Source organism: Sceloporus undulatus, chromosome 1 (assembly GCF_019175285.1).
Source record: "Sceloporus undulatus isolate JIND9_A2432 ecotype Alabama chromosome 1, SceUnd_v1.1, whole genome shotgun sequence".
NCBI lineage: Eukaryota > Metazoa > Chordata > Lepidosauria > Squamata > Phrynosomatidae > Sceloporus > Sceloporus undulatus.
This window is the reverse complement of record NC_056522.1, coordinates 14841486-14868980: the sequence shown is the minus strand read 5'-3', so window position 1 is coordinate 14868980 and position 27495 is coordinate 14841486. Positions and strand designations below refer to the sequence as shown.

Below are 27495 nucleotides of genomic sequence, written 5' to 3'. Positions count from 1 at the left end.
CTTGATCACAACCATCCAGGAGCGATTACTTTGCTTTGATGTCCTCCCATTGTCATTCCAGAAGCAGCCACTGTCTTTGTGATACTCTGCCATGCATCCCTATAGTTCAGACTTAGGAATACTCACACAAGCCATGGCATGCAACATACCAGAAGAAAACAAGGCTTGTGACGAAGGAGAAAAGCCACCTTAAAAGGGGAGTGATGATGAAAGATGTGAAAGATGCTCAAAGTGGCCAATCAGATAAGACCATTGGAATTAAAAGTGATGAGAAGCTGTATCTGCAAAGCTTGTTATAGTTGTGTGCCTTCAAGTCACTTCCAACTCATGGCGACGCTGGAGTGAAACTATCACACAGTTTTCTTAGCAAGATTGTTGGGGGGGGAGGATATCACTGCCTTCCTCTCAGGTTTCTAGAATATGACTTGCAAGCAAGGTCACCTAGTGGATTTCCATGGCTGAGCAGGGATCTGAAATCTGGTCTCATAGAGTTCTGGTCCAACACTTAAACCACTATACCATGCTAGCTCTGCAAAGCTACTCATTTAGATTTGCCAGTACTCAGTGATACCCAAGATTCCTTTTTTAAAAAAGGCTAAAAGAAATATCCAGACTCACCAGAGTGCTCTTTAGTACAAGCTGTACTTCTATCGGCAGGAAAGGATACTATCATGAACATGTTTATACAGTATTGTCCAATTCCACATTAGGAAATCAGTTTGACACACAGACCACAAGTCAACTGACTTAAGTTTAACAACTACCATGAGACGGAGCAGGCCACACCATCTACTGCATCCCATTTTGAGCTATGGGAGTTGGAAGCTGCTGCAAAGGGCACAATTCACACAGAGGGCAGCATCCTTTCACCCTCAATTGCTCTTCAGCTACTCCAAACTGGGAGACTCCACTTTCTATTTCATAGAACCAACAGCCAATGAAAAAGACTTATCCTCCATGAACTGGTTAAACACACATATGTCCCTTTAAACCTATAAGGCACTGTTTCGTGTAGCAGGAATTTATATAAATTAGCATTTAGACAATCTAAGATTAAGATTATGAGGCATAGAAGGGGAGAAAAGTATACACTCTCCCGTAAAATGCACTTAATTTTTTTAAAAAATTAAACTTTTAAAAAACCAGATACCAAACACTTCAGCCTTACCTCACAAGAAAGGTGCTTCAACTTTCTGATCAGTTTGGTATTCCCCATTTTTTTGGGTCTGTTTGAAACAGGGCAACCAAAACTACACAACATCCCAAATATTACCACCCAATAAATGTATATAGGAGCCATATGAGCCACCTTTTGTCCCATATTAGAAGGAAAGGCTGCAAGTTAAAAACTTACAATATTTGACATTTTCAATGTTTCTCCTCCCCAATGATTCCTACCATGGGACTTCTTTATTGCCACTGGATGGCAAGATGAAGTTTCCAGAGAGCTACCTGCCATGATTCTAAGAAAACCAATGGCACACTTAACTCTACATTGGACTGTGGCCACAATAACCATGATTCACAAGCAGAAGAAAAAGATACTGTATTGGTATCTCTGAGCATGATGCCTAATGAGCATGCTTCAATATCATTTACAACTACTGTACTTTAGAAAGACCCACCAAGAAGCAACTGTTTTGAAGCAAGCACTATCACATTTTACTATGATCAAGATAAAAAAATAAAACAAAAAACCCTCTCATCTAAAGCAGTTATTTAAATTGGGAAAAGGGTTTAGATGGCAGGCAAAACGGAATTTAGGTAAGTACTTTCTCAGCAGAAGTGACCAGATTTGTATAGGTATATACTGGCACAAACATATATACGTACACACATACAAGCTATGGCATGCTGAAGAAACACAATGATCAGTGAAATGAAAAGGAAGTGAAAGCAGATTACCTGAAAGTTTACTCAGCTTTGATGGAAACAAGGGAGGGGATTTTTCCTTTTCTTTAACAGAAGCAACTCCTCTCTCAGCTTCCTTTCCTACACTGACTATCTTTTCCTCTGCAGACAAAGGGGCAACCTCAGTTGGGGGCAAAGGCTCCTTGGTTGCTTCAGGCACTTCTGTGTCCAGTTTCTCAGGGGTGGTTTCCAAGGCAAGATCTTGCTCTTCAGTTTTGACATGTACATTCTTTAAAGACAGGTCCTGGGCTACCTCTTGGTAGGGAGGCTGCCTCACCTCAGTTTTGACTACATCACAATGCTCTCTGCTTTCTTTATCCATTACTGCATCATTTTCTGTAGCTCCCTTCACTAACTTAGCAGCTTGATAAGGGATTGTGGGGAAGTCATCAGTTTCTGGAGAAGATTCTGCAGACAGCACAATTGTGTCTCCACCTTTGGGTTCCTTACAGATAGGGAAATCATCTGCACAAGTTTTGACTTCTTCCAGGTGTAGCTGGGGTGTCTTTTCCTTCTTGACCAAGTCTGCAGCATCTGCTTCTGGAGACCAAGAGGTGGCTGCGTTTTTTGGAAGGTTCCAGGGGAGGCTGATAGGATTCCAGATAGGGTTTGCTAAGAGAAGGTAGGATCTCCTCACATTTCTCCTCCTGACCTCCCTTTGATACAATCTCAGAAGCAACTTCAAGTGGCTTCTCATGCACAGCTTCCTTCTCTTTCTGAGAAAGATCAAGTTCTGGCTCAGAACAAAACAAACTGCTTTTTGCAGATCGTAGAGATGTCTTCTCAGCGTACTCAGAATATTCAGGCACAGGTCGTGAAACAAACTCTGGAATCGCTATTGTGGAGTAGTCTGCAAAGCTTGGGGAAACAGATTCATTGGATACCTTTGTTTCTTTAACTAAGTCACATGCAATGGATATATATGAATTCTCTAAGTCCTCTGGAGATGCATCTTTCTTAGCATCAGGCTTCTTATTATCAGCTTCAATCTTAGTTTCTGGTGCTTGAGTTGATGGTACATTCATTGCCTCCTGGTAGGATGGAGGCTTCTCAGACTTCTGTGTTGCACTGTCATAGTCATTCTCGTAGTCACCAGAAGCTGTAAGAGATTCCACTTGGAAGGCTTCTACCTGAACTGCAGGGCCAACTATCCCAGTAGCGCTCACATTCAGTGGTGCTTCCATAACAATATCTGGTAAGACTGGAGATGGGGAAGCTTCAGGTCCTGCTTCAAAGGATGGACAGAGCTGTACACTAACATTCAAAGGCTCTTGTGGTGGCTCAGATGTTTGAACCAAATCTATCTTTGTTTCATAAGCAAGCTTGGGGCTAATTGCTTCATGAAGTTCACTTTCATATGCTTCTTGCACTAGATCTGGAGTAAGACCTTCCGGCATGTTTGCTACAGCATCTTCAGAAGTCTTCAGCATGTCTTCCACTTTCTCAGAGTCAGCTTTCTGGACCTGGCCACTTATCAACTCAGCATGGATACCGCTTGGTTCTGTGCCAAAATAGGCCTTCATTTCTGCTATCTTTTTCTCATCCGTTTTATTTTCAGAAGCCTGTTCTTCTACCAGAGGGAGAGACTTGGCTGCAATGCTCTCACTTGTCCCAGCTGATTCGGACTTGGCACAAGTAATATAAGCTTGTGAAGACTCTTTTGAGCCATCTGGAGTGCTAAGGAAAGAAATTTCTTCATTGCTGGTTTCATTATCTTTTTCAAAATATTTTTGAGCAGGCTGAGTCTTAGCTTTCTCCACCTCACCCTTATCTATGTTGCTTTCTATTCCACCATCTACTAGATTGCTAGGAACATCTTTCAAACTGCTAGTTTCATTATTAGCCCATGATGGTTCAAATGGTTTGAAATCCACATATTCGTCCTTTGCAGAATAGTCTGCAAATGCCACATCTTTGCTATAATCATCAATATCATGTTTCTCATCGAGAGAAATATCTTTATCCTGCTTCACAAATAATTCAACAGGTGAGTCTGGAGAAGAGTCCAGCTGGTAGGTGGGAAACTTTTCAGTATCAGACTTTCCTTGAGTGTCCATTGGCTCCTTCATCTGAGATAAAAAGAATGGTTCTGCCCGAGCATATGAGGGCATCACATCTGAATGTTTTAATTCTGAGATCTCTCCACCATCATCTGCAAGGAATGGGTTTTGTGCATTTTTTCTACTGGCTTTAAATGCTTCACTTTCAATTTGACCATAACTGCCTTTTGCAGAGAGTCCATCTGATACTGCATCATGAGCTGCATGTTCTTTAAAAGGGTTGGCTGAGAGAGGAGAGAGAGAGGGAAGAGAAGCAGTGGCATCAAGCGAGACAGCAGTGAAATCTTCTTGGCCAGCTGAGCGTGCACGACCTAGCTGCTCCGGCAATTCCATATCTTTGTCTGTGGCCGTGGACAGAAAGGAAAATTAGCAAGAGAGCAAGTGGTCTGAAAGTTAAGCCAAGAATTTAACAATAGGTTCCAATATAATAGCTAAGTCAACTGTTACTGCTTGAAAGATTAGTGGGAATCATGTGTAATATTAAGTTAGCAAAAGAAGGTAAATGTTAATGAAGGAGCAAACATGGAATCCAAAAAGATAATGTAAAGGCTCAGAACAATGCCAAGTGCACCTGTTTCACAAAACCAGACTGGTGGTTCTCATTCTCCTACTCCCACCTCTGTTCATTTTTTTAAAAGATGAAGAAATGGTCCAATACAGATATAAAAGTCATTATCTCTTCACCATAGTTAAGAGTCTAGAAGAAAGCTGTTGGTAAGGTCACACGTTCTGCCTTGCCAACCTTTGCTATTATGTGTGCACCTCCACTAACCACGTTTAACAGTGTTCCTCTTGGCCAATGCTTGCAAATCAACTTTGAATGATGGTTACAACAAAAATTCCATTATGTATTCATCAAAGTTAGTGCCAATGCACAAATAACAGTGAACCTTGATTAACTGTAAATTCAAACTAGGAAGAAGCCTACAGCACAGTCTCTTAACTACAGTTAAGAGATTGGCAGTTTTATATCCATACTGGTCCATGATGTTGTTGTACCTAACAGGATGAAAAGACAAATTAATTGCAATAATAGTAAAATGCATCAACTCTAGCATTTTATTAATTGTAGCGGATTAAAGCCAACTCTACGTCAGCAGAAGCAACTACACTGTAAACAGTTAAGCTGTTAATACTAGCTACAGAATTTCCTAGAGAGAAGGGTCCAAGAATTCAGAGGCAGCTGTGGTTTATGTTTAAAATGGACACTGCCCGAGTTTGAATTTTGAGCTATTGCTTTTTTTTTTCAAAGCCGATGTTATCTAATTTTAGAAGACTCAGTATTCTTGGATCCATGCCAAACTTTAGTAAATAAATCTAGAATCTATTAGTGAGAGGGAATACACGCAGGACATGGGGCATACTCTAATGCAAAAGGCTAGCTGAAATAACTTGCCTGCAGAAGAGTGCATCAGAGGTTCCGATGCAACAGGTAGAGGAAAAGGGGTCTCATCTGAAAAACAAATAGAGTATCACCTCAGCAGAAATATGGCAAAAATATTTTTTCTTAAAGGGAAGGAGGGGAAGAAAGAGTTGAAATTTTTAACAGTTTTATACCAAGATTTTTTAAAAAAACTAAGAAAACTTGCATGCAAGAGTTCTTCACTCTGTGACAAAATTTCAAGATAAATTCCCCACCTCTCAGACACTGTCTAAAAACAGTCCTGTTTATACAATGGAGACACCCAAAATGTTGGTTCAGGATACATGGTATAAACTGACCACAAATAAATTCCAGGATGTTTCAGCCACCACACCCTTACAGAACTAGCCTAGGTCATACACAGGCCACTCAATACCACACTCTGCATTCTTGACAAGTAGCTATGATTCACATGGTCAGATATGCAAGGGGAGGGGCAGTACATCTTACCAATGAAGCCCAGATAAGGCTTCAACATCACTGCTTCGGCAGGGAGAAGAAATGAGGCTAAACTGTAGATCATGCTTGAGGACCTTTATCTTCCTCTATTTTTATTTGCCAAGGGGTGTGACACTTGCTGGAGCTAATCCAAAGCAGTATTACAGAAAACAAGCAACATTTTGAAGTGTGAGATACTGGCTTAAGCTCTCTCAGAGAGAAACATGCTTCTGTAGGCAAACGAAGACTTGTTCTTTGAGGGACAGGTGAATTTGTGCTTCCCTATGTAGAATGCTCTCTCAAAAACTACTTGCCCCAGAACTCTTCACGCAAAGACAGGAAAGAGAGGCAGAAAACCATAATAATAAAGGATTCTGCTCCAGGACCAATGGAAGCCAGAGCTGGTAGAAATGAAAAGATTACAAATTAGCAGAAATATTTGTTGTTAAAAACAGCAAAAGGGGACATAGTTTGAGAAACAGAAAATTTGAGAAATGCAAATATTTAATGAGGCTGTAGTTTTTTGTGGGTTTTTCAGGCTATGAGGCCATGTTCTAGAAGAATTTATTCCTGACGTTTCACCAGCAGCTGTTGCTAGCATCTTCAGAGAAAGACGCTAGCAAAACATCAGGAATAAATAAATACGGCCAAATAGCCTGAAAAAGCCACAAAAACCTATGGATGCCAGCCATGAAAGCCTTTGACTTCACATTTAATGAGACTGTTGGTATGTGTAGAGAAGTGGTTCCCAAATCTTGGTCATCCAGATGTTTTGGACTTCAGCTCCAAGAATTTCTGGCTTCTGGCCAAGCTGGCTAAGGTTTCTGGGAGTTGAAGTCCAAAACTCCTGGAAAATCCAAGTTTGAGAATCACTGGTTAAACAATGAGGACCAGGTTAAATATCTATTCAAGAATCCCAAAGAGCCTCTCTACTTTCCCCACACTTCCTCTTCCTATCATTCATCCCTTGAGTATGTCAAGACTCCTGCTAAGAAATCAAACCTCTCCCCAGAAAGTTTATATCACTATGTTCAGTACAGCAAAATGTCTTTAATAAATAGTTAGAATAAAGCACTACTTAAAAAGAAAGTTGGTCAATCAAAAATCATGAAAGGCAAGGTTGGCAAAATTCAGTATGCCTATCTGAATTTCTAGTCTCCTTCCCCTAAATACCCTCACATTTACATGCAACCCAAGATATTTTTTTCTATTAATTTCAGTCCTCCTTAGTACAAAATTGGAGTACGGGTTAACTAAAAGGTATAGCAATAACAATAGCATCTACATTTCTATACTGCTTCATAGTGACCTCAGCACTCTCTAAGTGGTTTACGACCTGTAAGCCAATTGTCCCCAACAAGCTAGGTACTCATTTTCCCAACCTACGAAAGGAGGGAAGGCTGAGTCAACCTTGGAGCCCTGGGATCAAACTCACAACATTGTAGCTGTAGTACCAGCATTTAACCGCTGTGCTACCAGGGCTCCTATCACTCAACTATTAATCCTAAACCAAGTTTAGGACTACTGACATGCATTCCACATGGGATGGTCTTTGGAAACTGTTTAGAAATTTCAGCAGGTGCAAAATGGTGCGGCTACACCATTGGCTGGGGCTGGCTACAGGGATCATATGATTCATCTGCTGAAACAGCTGCACTGGTTACCAATCCATTTCTGTACAGAATTCAAGGTGATGGTTTGACCTTTAAAGCCCTAAATGGCTCAGGTCCAGACTATGTAAAGGACTATGTAAAGGCCTTATATAAGCCAGCCTGAGGGTTAAGATTGGCAGGGAAGGGCTTTCTCTCAGTCTCATCACCTTCGCAGGCACAGCTGGAGAGGATTCAGGAGACAACCTTTTCCTTGGCTGCTCCCTGACTGTGGAACTCCCTTCCACAGGAGGCCCCCCACCCCAGCTCTCTTTTTGCTAGCAGCTGAAGATATTTTTATTTAGGCAGGCTTTTGGTATGTGGATTTTACTTATATAGGCCTGTTACAGACAGCCAAAATAAAGCTGCTTCGAGTCACAGTGGAGGTATGGTGTTTCAATGATGCATGCATCTTAAGAGTCAGAAGTCACACCAAAGCCACACTCCAGCCCTAAGGACTGGAGCGTGGCTTTGGTGCGGCTCTGGACTCTTAGGAACACATGCATCATTGAAACACCATACCTCCACTGTGACTCGAAGCAGCTTTATTTTGGCTGTCTGTAACAGGCTATAGTGTGGTGTAACCAGTGTGGTGTAGTGGCTTAAGTGTTGGACTATGATTTTGGAGACCAGGGTTCAATTCCCAGCTTGGCCATGAAGTCCACTGAGTGGCATTGGACAAATCACACTCTCTTAGCCTCAGGGAAAGGCAATGGAAACCCTCCTCTGAACAAATCTTGCCATGACAGGTTCACCTTAGGGTCTCCGTAAGTCAGAAACATCTTGAAGGCACACAACAATAACAGTATGGTGCACTGTTTTAATGTTTTTTTACTTTTTAAATGGTTTTAATAATGCTATGATTTTAACTCATGTTTTGATATTAGTATTATTTAATTTTTTAAACTTTTGTAGTTAATGTTTTAGATTTATCCTCTTCAAATTATTTTGGGATAAAGGCAGGAAATCCAATCCAATAAATAAATAAATGTTTTACATCACTTCATCAGCAAATGAACCCAGCGAGAATGCATTTCAAGAGTATATTACTGATGACTGCAGTGATACCCCCTGAGACAAAAGATCCATGAAAAGAAAGTGCTATGTAAGAAAAGTAAACAGCCTGCAAGGGACTTCTGACAGCCTCATTTAATGAGGCAAGACATGAATTTTATAGAAGTGCAGTTACAGCTATGAGCAAACAAAAGGACATCTAAAATGAGTTCAGACAGAGCTACTACAGTTGAAGATCAAGTGGTGACATCAATACTGAGTTACAGAGAACTACACTCTAAGGCAGGGGTAGGCAACCTACGGCCCGGCGAGGCCTTGGGACCGGCCCCAGCCCGGTCCTGCCGCCGATTGCTGCTGGGGCCTTTGGCCTCTCACGCGAGGGGGCAAGGGGGGGGCAGTTGTCTATAGAAGCCTCAGAAACATGCATTTATATTAACATTTTTTTTTAAAATCAACAAATTTTTTCGTGTATCCTCCATTTTTAAAAAAGTGTCCTCCATTTGAAAATTTTGCCCTACATTTGTCCCAGTTTATTTATTTATTTAATTTTAAAAAAATATTATTTATTTTTTGCCTCAGGCCCCCCAGTTGTCTGAGGGACAGCAACCCGGCCCCCGGCTCAAAAAGGTTGCCTACCCCTGCTCTAAGGCTTAAGATGCATCTGAGGAAGTAGGTTCAAGCCTACAAAAGCTCACACTACCAACTTCTTTCTTTCAGTTAGTCTCAAAGGTGCTACAAGATCCCTTTGCATACTGATTTTCCAGACTTAACATGGTTGTATCTTTGAATTCTACCAGCATTAATCAATTTTCTCCTTTATTTTTATTTAAGATATCACCTCTCAACCCACCAGAGACCTCAAGGTAGGACAGGTTAAAAATATTTAAAACTAGGCATTATAGAGAAGAAGAAAATGCTTGTTTGACATTTCTGTTAATTCTGAATACTGCTGCCTGCAATTACATATGTCTTTAGGTTCAGACACTGGAGTTTACTGCAAGAGATTGTGCAGAGGGCTATTACCCATGAAAGACTACTCCTCAACTGGTTCAAACTATAACAGATGTACTGATGAATAGGGCATGCAACTCTGAATATAAAATGCCATGTGCACTGGAATGTAGTGTACTACTGACCACAATTCGAAATTCTGGTTTTGACTTTTAAAGTCCCAGATGGCCTGGGACTTTTGTTGTTGTTATCTGCTCTCGAACTGACCTCAACTCATGGTGGCCCTGTGGATGAGACATCTGCAAGAACCCCTGTCTTCCACTGTCCTCTGACTGAGGCCTGGGCTACAGAGGCAGAATATATAATAATTATGAAAAAGTACCATTTCACTATTGGTATTAAATAATACCCTCCAAAAACACAGAATATATGTACTTCTATCATACTAATGCTGTGTCAACCTTTATATATTCTAAGGTGGCTCTTTGTACTACTTTATGTCTCTATGTGTGTGCCATCAAGTTACCTGTCAACCTATGGCAACTCCATGAATTTCATAGGGTTTTCTCAGGCAAGGAATACTCAGAGTATTCAGTTGAATATTCAGTTCTTTCCTCTGAAAAAAAGCCCACAGCACCTGATATTCACTGGCAGTCTCCCATCCATGTACTATCCAGAGGTGGCCCTGTTCAGCTTCTAAGAAGTGGTGCATTTACTAAAAATTTATTGATTGGCTGGTATTAGTCTACTGGGAGACCCAGCATGGCATAGCCGTGTGAGTGTTGGACTATAACTATGGAGACCAGGGTTCTAATCAAAACCAAGAAATCCACGGGCGACCTTGGGCAAGTCACACTCTCTCAGCCTCAGAGGAAGACAAAGACAAACCTCCTCTGAACCAATCTTGCCAAGGAAACCCTATGAGAGGTTTGGCTTATGGTTGCCAGGTCAGAAACTACCTGAACACACACAACACAACAACAAAGTCTACTGGCCCATTATCATTTTATCCTTGCAAGTTATAATTAATATTTATAATAGAAAAGCTTCTAAATGTTTTGAATCAAGACTTCATTAACATTTTTCAGCTTTCTTAGTGATGTATAAAGTTACATCGTTTAACACCTCAAAAAGGTTCGGCCCTTGACTTGCTAAAGTTTGCATACAGGAGAGATGCTTTGTAATAGATTCTTCATCAGCAGCATTCTCTTTTATAGAGGGCTGTTTTCAACTTCTAAAGCATTTTATCTGAAAATAGATTCAGCGTGACCTAGTCTTTGATTTCTAAAAGTGTTAAACTGAACAAAGGAGTCAGATTACTGCCCTGCTCAGGTTGCCAAATTAAGCATTTGAGAATTAAGGAACGTTAGTTGCTCGACAAAGTAAAGATCCGGTGGAAAGGAAAAGAGATGTATACTGAGAAATTAAGAAGTCATGATGTGTTTGCACAAAACAAGACTATTTTAACTTAACCTTCTACTGCCTGGTTTCCATCAAATAACACTTTTAAATAGGGCTTTGGAATGTTTTTAAAAAGAAGGAAGAATGGTTACAGACACGCAGCAGAGTGCAAACCTCACGGCTACAAGTCACCTGAACTTCAGAATTCGATACTTTATAGGCTGCTTTTGCAAAACTAATGTTGGGGGGGGGAGTTGAATACCAGTAAGAATGAAGACTAATTCAGCATTTTGTATGAAACCTAACTTCAGTTTCAACTAGAGTAGACCCAACAAAATCAATGAAATATATTCTAGTGCTGATTGGGTCTACTCTAGTGGGGACTAAAACTAAATTTAGGGCCATGAGCTCTTGTGGTGCAGTGGTTAAATGCCTGTACTGCAGCCACTCATTCAAAACCACAAGGTTGCGAGTTCAAGACCAGCAAAAGGACTCAAGCTTGACTCAGGCTTGCATCCTTCCAAGGTTGCTAAAATGAGTACCCAGATTGTTGGGGGCAAATTAGCTTGCAGTTGTAATCCGCTTAGACACTGCTTAGGTGGTATGAAGCAGTATATAAATGAAGCTTGTTTGTTTTTTGTTTTAGATTATACCTATTTTGCTCTTAGTTCACTATGGTCCAAAGCAGAGAAGCCAAAAGAACCATGATAGCACTGTTTGCGTCAGGACCACGGCAACTACATGCGCCCCATCCTGATCCTGGCCATCGCTGCAGTCCTGAATCAGGCTGCAGGAAGGAGCAGATTCTTTCTGCTTCTTTTTGGCCCGGTTCTTCAGCGATGGCACAACATCAGCGTAATTTCCAGCAACATTCAGGGTGTGCGTCATCTAAACATTACATCCCAAACATGGCCGGAAACTGCATCATTTGGCCCATCTGTTTTGGGCCTATGTTATCCTTGAAAAGGGAGCAGACAACTTACACTCATGCCTGTTTAGAACATCTTGTTTATACAGAGTCAGCCAAGAATCACTGTCCACACCTTTCTAAATAATGGGATGTATTTCCACACCAAATTGGCCTTTAGGAGCTCCTTGTTTTTATTGCCATCAAGTTGCCTTTGACTTAGATCAAAGCTGTGAATGAGAGGCATCCAAAACATCCTATCATCAACAGCCTGCCCAGGTCCTGAAACCTCAGGGTTGTGGCTTCCTTGATGGAGTCTATCCATCTGTAATGAAGTCTTTTTCTTTTCTTACTGCTTCCCATTTTACGAAGCATTGTCATCTTTTATAATGGCTGGTATACAAACTACCTGATCCATTTGACTATGAGCGATTACAATGTTTAGTAAATTTTAGTGGGTTATGTGTTTGCTTTTCAACTTTTTTTTAAAAAAGGAAATCATATTATCAAAAACCTCACAGGCATTGAATTACAATGTATTTTTTAAGACATTGGTATAAAGTACTAGCTTCCTTCTTCTCTTAAGATAATGTTATTGTTATCCTTATTAATTCTACAAAGAAAAACACATGCCTTAATTATATATGCAGACAAATGTATAACTACACAGAACATGCAAATATGCTCTTTTTTCTAGATACATCTTTTCCCCCTAATTCTACCTTTTGCTGTAGTATAAACTGAAAAAAGTGGGATTTTTAAAACATGCAACCCAAAATAATTAAGACACAGGGCCAAACACTGACTACGGGTATTGTTAGGAACAGTTGGTGAGTATTACTGGTGAAGTGGATCACATTGACACGTAACATTTAGAAATTGTCATCGATTTCTGCATTTCTGTTCTGATTCAGAACATGTTGGGTAGTCTGGATGTTATCCTACCATACAAGCTCCTGAACAGATTGCACAGCCCTAGGAAATTTCCTGGCCTTCAGTAAAGATGAACAGTTAAATTTGTGTAACTCAAAGCTCAGGGAAGGTAATAGGATCCATGCTCTTACAGCAGCAAATCTCAAAAGGCACTGGATTTAAATCACTAGCATTTAAGAACAATGCACCAAAGAGAGGAGGATCCTCATCCAATGATGGTCCATGAACCAGCATGTTTCAGATGCTGTCTCCTCTTGGAAGGAAAGAAGGAAAGAAGAAAGGAAGGAAAGCAAGCATTAAGGACACAAAAGCAACAAACATTCATTTGCAGAAGAAAGTTATCTGAAAGAGTTGAAAGGAACATAAGGGCCATCTAGTCTGTGCCCTGCAGGAATACACAACTGAAGCACTCCTGAGAGATAGATGGACATTCCTCTGTTTAAAGACTCCCAAAGCTGCAGAGTCCACCACTTTGATTTCAAGGAACTTGATTTCAAAATGAATCAGAATAATGCTCAAAGTGTTTCAGACAGAGCAAGTGAATTTACTTCTGTTTTCATATGAATAGATGTCACTTATTCCTTGGAAAAGTTACTTTTTGGACTACAGTATCCACAGCTCCTCAGTCAGCATGACCCTTCCTCTTGAGAAGAGATGGAAAACCCCATCACATGCAGGCAATAGTCATTTCTGTTCCTGGCAGGAACAGTGTGAGCATGTGGGTCCTGGAAGACTGCCCTGATGAGAGAAGTGAGGGCCTCTGTTTACAATTGGGATAAGAGTCTAACAATGCCTGGCAAACAGAAGCCTCCATCTCCTGTCCACCTCCCACAGAATAATTTAACACTCATCTATGCTTGATTACCAAAACCATTACAGTAGTATGAACAGTGGAATTCAAATGTGAGAGAATACAGAACAAGCAAAACCACCAGCTTGTTTATTTGCAGCAATTCTAAATTCATCTATTTGCAATTATACGTCATAATTCTAATTTCATTCCAAGTTTCTAACTGAGACACAACTCCAACACCTCAGTGCACATCCACCAGCCTGCTAGTTGTTTCTTTCATTTTACTATAAACATTAGGCATTTTCAGTTACTGACAACTTCTTCCACCATGAGTAAACATCCATTAGCTCAAGTGTGTTATGGCTGAGAACAGACAGAAGTGAATTATTTAGCATCAGTTTGCAACACACTGCCATGTCAATTGACATTCTGAGCTAAAATCACAACTTGCAAAAGCAAGTATATACTGAACTGACTCACCATATCTGCACACACTTCAAATCAATACAGTATATTAACAGGCAAAGCAGAAACTTTCCAAACAGAGGCTTTCCAAAATAATTCTCTTAGAATGGCGACACCATTTCAGTACTATAACTAATGATGAAAAACAGTTTACCATGTAATAAATAATCTCCAGTTATATTTGGCTGGACAAACATAAGCTGCAGGCCCTTCCCTGCCTATTTAATGTCCCTTGGAGGCATTCTATATCTATTGTCGCAGTCCTTGCTCATCTCTAGACCTTCCAAAACTCAACTGAAATGAGTACAAGGATGATAGCATCACTCCATGTACATTGTTCTTCCTCTCTATAGATTCGTAAGTGAATGCTGGAGTGTGTGCCAATTTTTTTTATCCTACTACAGTCTGAAAGCCAGTGTTCTTGATCTGCCTAAAGGTCCCACTGAATGTGTGAATTGCTGAACGAGTGTATGCTTTCAGTGATAAGTCCTGTGTGCAATTGCTAATAACTTGACAAGCAAATGTAGAGAGACCAAAGCAAAAAGAGAGACTGTTAAAAGTGGGGAGAGGAGGGGAGAAAATATGAACATGTAGGTGAGGGAGAAAAAGACTTCTAAGAGTCAGGGAGAATTTGTGGTTCCCAATCTGTATTTTCCCCCACCCCGCTCCCAAATGTGAATGCAGGAGCGTTTCTGGGAAAGAATTGTAGGTGGGGAGAAATAAGCCCTCTCCTGTCTGGTTCTCCCCATAAATGCCATAACTACCTTTTTGTTTTCAAGAAGCAAACATACCTGCTGCTTCCCCAAGCATGAAAATGGAAAAAAGAAGTGCTGCTGCCAAGCAAAAAGTTTTTTGTCCCAATTGGGCATAATGTTACTTATGAAGGACCTCTCAACAATTTTTAGTTCCACTGACCATGGTATCCTTCTGAGTTCCCTCTCTAAGATGGAGCTCAGGGACACTGCTTTACAATGCCTCCAGTCTTTCCTGGAGCAGCAGGCTCAAAATGTAGTACTAAGGGATGACTATCTGACACCACGGCCACTATCCTGCAGTGTGCCTAAGGGCTCAGTTCTGTCCCCCATGTTGTTTAATATTAACATTAAACTGCTGGGAGGGCCCATCCAACGTTTTGGGGCTCAGTAATCTGTATGGTGATGATACACAACTCTCTCTCTCCTTCCCATATATAAACCAGTGCCTGATGCTAGTAATGGCCTAGATGAGGGTGAACCAATTGAAACTTAATCCAGAGAGAGGTGCTCCTGGTCAGTCAGAAGACAGCTCAGGTAATAAGGATTCAGCCTGTGCTGGATGAAGTCACACTCCTTCTGAAATCCCAAGTGTCCAATGCTCCAGTTAGCAAGCTTGCTGAGAGGCAGGGGATTATAATGCAAGAAGTGTCAAGCAGTCAGTTCAGTCCAGATCCAGATTATCTAACAAGATGGAGGTCAACACAAAAGGGTGGCCATCAGCTGCTCCAGGAGGCATTATAACAAATCAGCAGTCCAGATAACTAGAAGCCAGCAAGGAGTAAAGAAAGTCATCAAAGCCAAGCCAGTCCATGGTCAATGAAACATAAATGCCAGAGCACAGTCAATCACTCAGATAAGATGGCTGTGAACAATGAAGACACTGGGGCCTGCTGGGAGATTTGGGGGCAGCTTCATCAACAATGCCAGATGCCTAATTGGGCAAAACTCAAAGCAATAGCATTTAGCAATTGCATGTACATTTAACAGCAGCTGGGATCATGTCTATCTTTTTGCTGCTCAGCAAATGATAGACGCATGTCTTTAGCCCCTGCCACCTCCGGGTCCCTACTGCCTCAGCCCTTGCTCCTGGGACTTAAGAGAGCACTTTATTATCAGAGCAACAGATTCCTGGCAAGCTGGCTACTCTTCTTTGTCTCAATCATCCAGATTTGCAGCTTGGGTGTTCTCTTGAATCTGCATGCCCAGGTTTGAGCTGTGGCCAGTAGTTCATTTGCACAGTTAAAACTAGTGCACCCATTCCTTGAGAAATCAGATCTGGCTACAGTGACACGAGCCTTCAGTACAACCCATTTCGTCTACTGTAATTCGGTCTACATGGTTCTGCCTTTGGAAACTGTTTGGAAATTTCAGCCGGCCAAAAATGATGCAACCAGGCGGTTGACCAGGACAAGGTAGTCCCAATTTTGGGGAAAAGTGGGATACAAATAAATTAATGACGACAACAACAACAACAACAAATAACAACAACAACAATAATAATAATACAGGGATCATGTGACATCCCTATTGAAACAGCTACACTAGCTACTGGTCTGTTTCTGGGAAAAACTCAAAGCAATAACGTTTAGCAACAGCATGTACATTTCTATACTACTTCACAGTGAACTAAGCACTCTCTAAGCAGTTAATCTACAGTTGGCCCTCCTTATCCATGGATTTTTTTTATCCACTGATTCAAGCATCCACAGCTTGAAAATATTCCAAAAAAGTACAAATTCCAAATAGGAAGCCTTGATTTTCCATTTTATGTAAGCGACACCATTTTGTTGTGCCATTATATTTAATGGATTTTGTTATCCACAGGGGAGCCTGGAATCAAACCCCAGGGCCAGTAAACAAGGGCCCGCTGTGCAAGCCAATTTCCGCCAACAAGCTGGGTACTCATTTTACCAGCCTACAAAAGGATGGAAAGCTGAGTCAACCTTGGAGCCCTGGAATTGAACTCACAACATTGTGGCTGCAGTACTGGCATGTAACCACTGCATCACCAGGGCTAGTTTTGACATTTAAAGCCCTACATGTGTTGTGACCAGACTATTTGAAATACCATTATCTCCTTATATAAACGGGCCTTAAATAAACATGCTTTAAGATCTGCGGGGAGGACTTTCTCTCAATCCCACAACTTTCGCAGATGCAGTTGGTGAGGACACAGCTTCTCTGTGACTTCTCCCAGGCTGTGGAACTCCCTTCCATGGAAAATCCAGTTGGCCCTCTCCCTGCTCTCTTGCTATCACCAGATGAAGACCTTTCAAGGGGGCATTTGGTGACAGCAAATAGAGCTTTTAACAGAGAAGGGATCTAACGGGGTTATTGTTTTTTGTTTTTTTAATTTCATCATGTTTTAGATGCCTTTTAATGTTGTTTAACTTGTGTGTTTAATTTGTGTTTTAAACTACAATTAATTTATTTTAACTTTCATATTAACAGCTTTTAACTGTTTTGTGTTTTTAAGATGCTGTTGTGCCGCCTGTTGACCCCACACTGGGAGAAAGGCAGGATATAAATTGAATAATGAAATACAGCACTCCCCCAGTCCCTGCATGTAGAATAGATTTAATTTCCTTTCTGTAGACCTGTCAGCAACTAATCAGGCTTCATACACTCTTCATTCATTGATTAGTTTCTCCTAGGAAGAATTTTTAGGATTTTTTTAGACCAGTTCTTCACCAATAAAATAGAATATTCTTCTAGCCCGCCCCACCAAGTTGCAACTTGGATGAACTGGTCTTGTATTCCTACCCACCCTAACTCCCTATCCGTTCCATCTCTTTTAATTTAATCTATCTGCTTCAACCTTCCATTCTTCCTTCTGCTCCCAAGTAGCTGACATATGTTTCTTGGTCTGCTGTTCAACGACAAAGTTGCAGTTAAAAAAGCACAAATTTAGCTGCTTAGACTAGACAATTAACTTAATTTACTCAGGGATTAGAGCAAAAAAATCCCTTTTGCAATTCAGGTTAACTGGCAGAAATGTGTTTTCCAATTTGCTAATTTGTGATTGCAAGAGATAGTAGGTCCCAAGGAACTACCAGAAGATGTCAGAAAACTGGAGAATAACAGGAACTGAAAGACAAGTCACAATGACAGAAAAAGAGAATGTGGATCTTTTTTGTGCAAAGTCAAAGGATCTACAATATCCATGAGGCATTTTTGTTTTCGCAGAAAAATCCTACCATTTAGGGAAGTTTTTTGGGAATGATTCTTATAAATTAAACTGGCTAGAAGTTGTGTCAACTAAAGTTCTAATGTTGCTAATCTTTCACGAACAGTCATTTCTTGATGCTTTATAAGAATTTTTCTAAAGTACATTGTGTAAATTATGTAAACAATTTTCAAGTACATTGTAGTACATTGCTACATATGTGATGAATATGTAGTCCTTTATTAGCCTGGATTTTTTGAAGGCTTTTTTTTTACCTGGCAGCATCAGTTCTGTAAATTTTATTAATAAAAGCCAATGTTTTAAATCAGTCTGCTTTTAATGATGTTTTTATTTTATTCTGTAACCCACCTTATTCAGGCTCATGGCATATTATTACAGTGTAATAAATCAAACACAGGAGTTTTCTTGCCTGTTATCTTTGAACCATCCTGCCAATTTGTTCTCAAATCTCTAACAACAAGAACCACCTTAAATGAAAGTAAAATTCTGAGTTGTCATCAGTCTGCAGTAACCACCCAAAAAGTATGTCAGAAATGGTATGTTGCCAGCTCACGTTCTGTAAGTTTTACCAGTAGACAAATATGACTTCATATCCTTTCCCACCTACTTATACAACCATCACAGTCATAGCTAATCCTTGCACAACTTGTACATTCTCCACTGCAAAGTGTAGAGCAAGGTGTCATGGTGACATGGTGTCATCCAGATGGTATACAACTGTAATTCTGATCATCCCCACCCAGCTTGGCTTCTAGTGGGCAGGAAATTGTAGGAGTTGCAAGTCCACACATCAGGTTGAACAAGTCTGGTTCTGTCAAGTCTTTATTTGGGCTATCTTGCATGATGCACGTTAGAAATACCTACATTACAAATAGGAATAAAAGTAGATGAGGCCAATTTTGTTTTTCATAAAGAGGGTTGGTTATGGGGGGATACGATTCTATAGATAACAACTGCTCTAAGAAAACTTTAAGGGCTGCCTATCAAATAAATTATGATGTAGAACTTACACTGGAAGTCTATCTTATCAGTGGGAGAGAGGAAATCAATGAGAAATATCCCAGTACCTATAACAATAAAAATTCTTCAGATATGAAAAATTAGGCCTGAGAGAGATAGTAAGCCACAGGAATATAAATTCTGCAGTACAGCCTACTCCCCATTTTTTTATAAAATAAAAATAAAATGTATTATGTAGCCAGAGCTAGCAGGGTGTATTAGATTGAATGTTGGACTAGGAATCCAGGAGACCATGGTTTAAATCCCCTCCCCACTCAGCCATGCAATCCTACTGGGGGACTTTGGCCGAGTCACATTCAGCCTCACAGAAAAGCATGGCAAACTAATAATAATAATAATAATAATAATAATAATAATAAATTTTATTTATATCCTGTCCTTTCCCATAGGATCAAGGCAGCTTACAAACACAATAAAATATAATACAGTAATACAATAATAAAAACTTCCTTTCAATAAATGTTGCCAAGAAAACCCTATAAGAGGCTTCATATGTCAAAGTAGACTTTAATGCACATAACAACAACCTATCTAACCAGTGAATCTGAATAGCCATAAACAGAACTTTCTGAATCCAAATGTTTCTTTTACACTTTTGTAGATCCCATTAGGGAGGTGGCTGTCATGTTGTGTCCTAGTGTACTTCTAATGTACTTCTCCAGGGTAAGGAAGAATGTATCTTTTAAGCTGATCAGAATTTGATGCTTACTCATATTAGAAAAAAATGAACAGCAGCTCATGGGGCAGTAGCCACATGACTGGCATAAATCCCAAGATGAGATAGGCTCCTAGAAATTTCAATCATTTTTTTCACTCTTACGCAAAAGCATATAAAGAGCCTGTGCAAGCAAGAACTTCAAAAATGTGAAGTACACAACAGTCCTTCAACAAAGTTTCCAGTGGCATGCTTTTTCTAGCAAACATCTGGGAACAATGCACAAAAGTGGTGTCATTTTTGTGATACATGCTGCCAAAATATTACACCATGATAGGTTCTATGTTGCAACTCTGTCACAAGCAGTATCACAATTTCAACCTTTGTTTTTGAAATGAGAAATATGCTACAATTCAGGAAGATAAATGCATGTGGTAATCTACTAAACCTTAACTGAAGTTCCATGTGTTCTTCATGCAACCACTGGATTGCTGGCAGTTATAAAATCTGGTATAAGGAACAGGTAGTCTCAGGTTTTATTCTGAAAGCAGAGATAAACTTGGTAACACAGAGAGCAGGGTGGGCATCCCTCAATCTCCCAGATATGGACTTACTACTATTCCTGTCATGCCTCATTGCAAGCCTACCTTGTCAGGGCTTGTGGGGATCAGTGTTCAATTGTATCTGGAGGGGTAAACATTCCTTACCCCTCCTGTAAGCAATGAGCCTCTGATTTAAACATCAAACTGTATCATGGACCAGACTTCAGAATTAGATGTCACTGCCATTAAGCATTGGTCTCAACCTGTCCTATCCTTTATCTTCTGTTACTTCCACAACTCACTACTATATCCTAAATTTATTGGAAGACTGACAACAAACCTATGTAAACAAATACTAAAGCAGCTTTGTTGAAATTGTACAACTTATATCAACTACAAGTTATGAGTTTGGTACTATTTGAATCTCAATCATAGGTCCTCTTGCAAGACTATGGCGGGTTACAAACTGCCATTTACAATGCGCTCCGTGCGTGCTAGGGTTAGGAAAGGGCGTGGTAGGGTTAGGAAGAGTCGCCCCTTCCTAACCGGCCTTGGCCCCAACACGCGCAGAGCGCGTTGTAAATGGCGGCGCCCATCCACATGGGCGCCAGCATTTTGACGTCTTGGATGCATAGCGTCCAGATGTGTCGCGCCGGAAGTGACGCCGCGAGGGCATGCTTTGCCCCTTGCGGCGCCACTTCCGCGTTTTGAAAAGGAGCGCCATTTCGGCGCTCCTTTTTCGCTGCGCCGGGAAGCCTCGCTGTCTGGCCACTGGGGCTTCCCTCCGCAGTGAATGGCGGTGGCAGGAGAACAGCCGCTTGAGGGCAGTCTGTAACCCACCTATAACTCCCAGAATTGCTGAGCACACTGACCATGGTGGCTGGGGTTAATGGGAGCTGAAGACTAACAACATCCAGGCTTCCAAGGATGGCAACCAACATAGTTATTGTCATGGGCAAATGGTATCAGTTTAAAAAAAAAACCCAAGAGAGAGAAAGGTTGCACATTGGAAAATGACACATGAAGATAAAAGTACTGTAACAACAACAGTTTCAAGAACTCATCACAAAAATGAAGTGCACACTATGATTTTAGCCAACCTCTACACAATTGCAAAGTCTATACTTAGATATCTTCCTTCTAAATACTATGCATACTGTGCAGAGTGACACTACTCACTGGAACTAAATATCCTTTAAGAAGGCAAATTATCACAATATGGACAGAATCAGAACCATCTATTAACAATATATAATTACTAAACCTTGAAACCAGTTTGAATCTATCCGTTCCAAGATATCTTGTTAATTTTGGATAAAAGATGTGCTGAAATATGTTGAACTGCTCTTCTCTTTTGTGGTATAAGAACCTACTCCTATTCTTTCCATGTCATTTCTGACTCTGGTGCCAAAGTTTCTTTTAGAGAGGTAATGGTGCCAAGGTTTCTGTTAAAGAAGTAATGCCCAGGAACACATTTATTTCATGAACTGAGGTATACTGGTAGTGTCAGTAGAAATATATACATTTCAATCTGATGTCTTTCAGATTAATGTTCCTCACCTGACAATAGTCTTCTATATAGTGGCTATAAGCCTGTCAAACATGAAACTGTCCTCAAGGACCACCTTGAAAATAAGTCTTCAAATTTTCACCATATGTAACTAGTGTTACTAGAGAACTAGGTTTCTCAGAATGAGATGACAAAAATTGGGACCATATCATTTCAGACTAAATTACCCCCAACACAAAAAGCTCTTACATGTAGTAAACCAGTACATCAGTGAAGCAATGTCAAGACAGCCCTCTCTCGAGTTTACTAAAAGGAGCTTTCAACAGAACAGGCCATTTTAAAAGTATGACCTACCCACTTGTTCCCCAAAGTGGTACAGTGCAGAATTCTCCCCTCTCTCCCTATCACTTAGTTTAGCTATTTGCTTTCTCTCTCATGTTTGAAACACCCACAACCTTTAAATGGGCTGAGAAAGGAAATCAGGAATTGCAGCAGTCAATATAAAAAAAAGAAAAGGAAAACAAGAAGATGAATGTGTTAAGAGAAGAGGAAATGGGGGCATTGCTCACAATTAAGAAAAGAGCAAAGAGAGGAACAATGAACAAGAAAGATGATAAGCTAAAATCCAGTTTGAATATTATATATATATATATATATATATATATATATATATATATATATCCCCAAAACAAGATGGGTGCAGCAGCTAGCATAGATGCTATTAACAGAACATGAAGGTTATGGTAACTCTAATAAATATACAGGTTAGGACATCCAGTTAGCATTTATATTCATATTCAAACAAAGGTAGAGAATCTCTGCAGGGGTGGTCTGTTGGGAATTGCGCTCCAACAACCCCTGGAGATCCACATGATTCACATCCTTGTGGTAGTAGCTTCAAAAATGCTTTTGCTATTGAGGACTTCCAACACATTTCTGGTTCCCTTTAACAACATGGGAGTGAGCCTAACAATTTACTTTAAACAAAATCAGACTTCACTAAAAACAGAAGCCCAGGTCCTCTTCCTTCTCCTCCCTGCACTCTCCTATACAAGCACAAGGTATTGTTTACTGTCAGCATTTTCAGTATGTTGTAAACCCACTTTTACTCCCTCTCTTTGTATCTCCTTTCAGGACACCTGAATTTGCAATTCAGAGAAAAGAAATCTGCAATTTCACTTGATCTTGATGCTATTCTGTAATTACAGCTGGAATTCTGTTTCTCTTGCCCTCTTACTTTCCTCTGCCCTGATTTCATTTTGTAGATTTGTTGTTGTAGTGCAGTGTTTCCCAAACTTTGGGCCTCCAGATGTTTTGGACTTCAGCTCCCAGAATTCCTGATTGTTGGCTAAACTGGCTAGGGCATCTGCAAGTTGAAGTCCAAAACACCTGGGAAACGCTGTTCTAGTGCCTTCAAGTCATTTATGGCTGATGGTAAACTTATGGCAAACCTATCCCAGGGTTTTTCTTGACAAAATTTGTCCAGTGAGGGGGTTGCCTTTGAGGATGAGGGTGCGGCTTGTCCAAGGGAACAATGGGGATTTGAACCCTGGCCTTCACAGTAGTAGTCCAACACACAAACCACTACACCATGCTGGCTCTGTTGCTGTAGACCAGTGGTCTCCAAACTGTGCCCTTTAAGAGATTTTGGACTTCAGCTCCCAGAGGCCTCAGCCATATTGGCCAATAGTCTGAAATTCTGGGACCTGAAGTCCAAAATCTGTTAAAGAGCACAGTTTGGGGACCGCTGCTGTAGAGTGATCTTCAAATACTTTGATACATTACTGATTATCTCTTTCTGGTTTTGAAAACAGTGATTATGTTTTGATACATTAAAGCAAAAGTTAAGCGAAATTGATTGCAACACATTCCAGCAAAGTTCTCCACAAGGATGCAATAAGGCTAAATGTTATCTATTTGTAAACTTTCCCAACCCACATTTCCAAGGCATACTTCAATCAAAAGCTACTTTACAGCTCCTCTCCAACACAGCAGTGTCAGTTCAGAGAATATCCAGGGGCTTAAGGGCTTTAGTAGCTATAGAAGTCCCAAACACAAACACACCCAGTAGATTTAAAGCCATGCTTTAAAAGAAGGGTGGGGGATGTGTGGCTCACTGGAGCTAGGTGAACTGGAACTCCCATCATCCCTCAGCACTGGCTCTGCTGGCTAGAGCTGACTATAAAATCCAACAATATCCAAAGGGCTACTCATTGCCCACCTCTGGTTTAAACTAGATTTTTTTTCACTTTCCTTTATATTATTAAAAGACACTACAAATGTAGTTGAACTGGATGGGAAATGCCGCTTATGGCCCCGAGCTTGTCCAGGGTTATTTCTAACCCTCAAAACAGCACTACTGTTATGGTGCAGGTGCTGCTTTTTGCTTCCCACTGCTCTTCTGATTCTCTGTCTTTCTCTTCCCACTCAAAGTCTCATTAATGACATGCCTTGCTGTCTTCAAAACTCATCTTTTTATGACGCATTAATATTTTACTTTGTTATCAATATTTTACAAAGACGCAAGGGGGGAACCCTGCACAATGCCCTGTCTTTTGCCGAAACTGGGGAGTGGCAGGAGGCAGAGCCAGTTTGGCAGCTGTACATACAGTCAAGGGGCAGGGATTATGGAAACCCTGATTCCTATTGGAGAACTGAGCCTTCACTAAACTGTTCTTGAGCCAGTATGTGCAAAGGGAAGGCGGGCTCCCAGTGACAATAGACTGGTGGGGCGTGACGCCTCCGGCCCGTCTGCAGACAAAAAGATATGCCAGAGTTAGCTCCACAGGCTAGCATGAGACAAGAGACTGCAAAAAACTCAGGGATCGCTCCTCTCATTTAATCCTTGTTCTTGACACACAATTATCTTCATTTTTAATGAAAATTATCTGATTGATCTTCTGGGAAATAAAAGGGGGGGGGAGTAAAGGGAGCAGCAGCAGGGAATTCAAAATGGGAAGTGAAGAAAAGGAGGAGGAGGAGCATACCAGAGGATGATATGGTGGGAAAGAAAGGACAGCTTCTTGCATTCATGGTAGTGAAACTGAGAAGTATCCAAAAAAGCTAAAAAAGAAGTGGAATGGCTGCTACCCCACCCACCCTCTGTGCTCACATAAGTTATTCCCAGTCTTCCCTAATGCACAACACAACACAGTGCCAGAAAGCCATTATTGCTGTAATACTCTCTTCTTCCCCAAATACAACACACTCACTTAGTGCTGGCATTTGCAGCCCTGACATGGCTGCAGGGTGAGCCCTGTCAAAGGTAGACTCCAGACACAAAGAGAGGGGAAAAAACTCCCTTCTTCGTGTGACAGCAGCTACCACAACCTATCACTTTACTCCTCTGCGTAGCCCACTCCTATCTGTGCAAAGCCATTCCCCACACCACCACCAGCCACACGTGGATGCACAAAGCCTGGGCCACTCCCATCTCCTCCATTGCAGAGCAGCCCAGCCCATGCATCCTCACTACACTTCCAGAAGAAAAAGCACTTCTTTTTCGTCTTCACCCCACCCCTTCCAAATATCCCCCCTTGTCCTTCTAGTCCTGCTTGAACCAGAATGCATCTCAGTCCTTTCCTGGCATGAAAACAACTCTTCCCTGGCTGACCCACACACCACCACCACCACCATGAGCACCACCTGCCACTCCCTTTGGAAGAACTGGCCTCGCCATGACACCCTGGGCGCCCCCTTTGCTTCCCTTTCCCATGCAGCCTGGCAAGACAGCACCCCACTCCTCTCTATTCCTTCTTCCCAAGGCCACCAGCTTCAGCCTCTCCCAATCCTGAACCCCAAAACCCTACAGCTCCCCATAACAGCCTCCCACACATATACGCACATGCTTCCACCTGTTCCTCCACATGCCTGCGCATGCTGTGCCCTGTCTTCATGCTTCCCTCCCTTGCTAACATTCCCACTGCCCCAATCCACCCAATACCTTTCATTCCAACAATGCAGAGACACACCCATCTTCTCCCCACAATCCTCACCCCCCCAACCTTTACCACTGCCCTCTTCAACAAGTCTTGCCTTCCCCCACACACACCCCACACAAAGCAACCCACCCCACACTCCTCTGCACATTTCCCCATGGGAATACCACCACCAGAGTTAACTCTTCCCCACTCCCAAGTCACCCACATTCATTTGCACCCCCAACAACCCCCTTTCCCTTCAAGGCTCACTGTCCCCCCCAAACCGTCTTGCCCTATAGGCTTTTTCAGCCTCCCTACCAGCTTCCCCCCAAACACACCACAAAGCCATCACCCCCCACTCCTCCCCACATTTCCCCATGGCAATACCACCACAGTTAAGTCCTCCCTACACCCAAATTCCCCACTTTCATTTGCACCCCAACAACTATTTTTCCCTAAGGCTCACTACTTGCTCCCCATAAACCTCCCCCACACGCCTTTTAGGCCTCTCCCTCCACCCTCCCCCCCCGCCATAGACAACACACAAAGCAACCCCACCCCACTCCCACACTTCCCCATGACAATACCACCATCAAGATACTCCTTCCCACCCCCCAAATTCCCCACATTCATTTGCCCCTCAACAACTCTCTCCCCTCAAAGGTCATTGTCCCCCCCCCTCACCCCAAAAATATCAACCTTCCCCCCACTGACTTTAAGCCTTCCCCCATAATCTTCCCCCCAACACACACACACACCCCAAGCAATTAGGACCCAGAACAAGCCCTCACAAGCCCCCCTCCCCAACTCCTTTCCCCATTTCTTCTTTCCAGCCCTCCCACTAAATATCCCTAAAACAATTCTCACCCCCCCCCCAAAAAAAACCGGGACCACTCCCCCCTCATTCCTTCCTCCCAGCTCCCTATAAAACGCCCCCCAAGTAATTCTACCGCCAAAACCCCTCACACCCCACTCCCCCCATTTTTTCTTCCCAGCCCCCCACAAAACATCCCCAAAGCAACTCTCGCTCCCCTCAGGACCACTCCCCTTCGTTCTTTCTCCCCAGCCCCCCCCAACACCCCCATGTAATTCTGAGCCCCCAAAAAACCCTCACACCCCCACTCCCCCCTCATTCCTTCCTCCCAAACCCCTATAAAACACCCCCCAAATAATTCTACCTCCCAAAACAAGCCCTCACACCCCCATTTTTCTTCCCAGCCCCTATAAAACACCCCCAAGTAACTCTAACCTCCCAAAACCCTCACACCCCACTCCCCACATTTCTTCTTCCCAGCCCCCCACAAGACACCCCAAGTAATTCTAACCCCTCAAAACCCCCATACTCCCCCTTCCCAGCCCCCCCACAAAACACCCCACCTCCCCTTTTCCAGCCCTGCCCCATGCCCCCACCCCACTTTCTCCTCAGCCCCTCCCAACCCATTGAGCCCCACATGTATGCCCCCCCGACTGACTCACCAGGCGAGGCTGAGGCTGAGGGGGTCTCCCGCGGGTCTTCTCTCTTGGGGGGCGGTGGGGCTGTGCTTCGGGGAGGGATGGCTGGGGGCCTGGGCTCCCCCCTGGGAGGGGGCGGGGGGGGGCAGGGGGTCGCTCTGGGGCAGCTCTTCCTCCTCAGGAGGAGAGAAGGAGGAGGAGGAGGAGGAGGAGGAGGAGATGGGAGAGGAGCCCCAGGCTGGCTGTGGGGCAGCAGGAGGGGGCTTGCTGCTGGGGGGCTGCTCCTCCCCAGAGCCCCCCAAGTCCATCAGAGGGGGGGCAGAGGCCGGGGGAGGGGGGGGGGGGGGGGGGGGGGGCAGAGGCCACCACAGCAGGCTTCCTCTCCCTCACTTCCAGCCTCTCATCATCCATTTCTTCTTCTTCTTCCTCTTCCTCCTCCTCCTCTTCTTCATTATCCTCTGGCTCCTTCACAAACTGGTACTGGAAGGGGCTCCTCACTGGGACCTTCT

At 42.3% G+C, this 27495-nt stretch overlaps 1 protein-coding gene across 1 annotated transcript in view; it reads right to left on the bottom strand.

Moving 5' to 3' along the window:
• Nucleotides 1-27272, bottom strand: part of RTN4 (reticulon 4) — an 85244-nt gene extending 57972 nt beyond the window's left edge. The window contains 4 exon segments of the mRNA XM_042469319.1: nt 1906-2479; nt 2481-4312; nt 5368-5424; nt 27011-27272. Coding sequence (XP_042325253.1) covers nt 1906-2479; nt 2481-4312; nt 5368-5383 — 2422 coding nt within the window. The 5' untranslated portion in view covers nt 5384-5424; nt 27011-27272.
• Between the last annotated feature and the right edge of the window lie 223 nt (nt 27273-27495).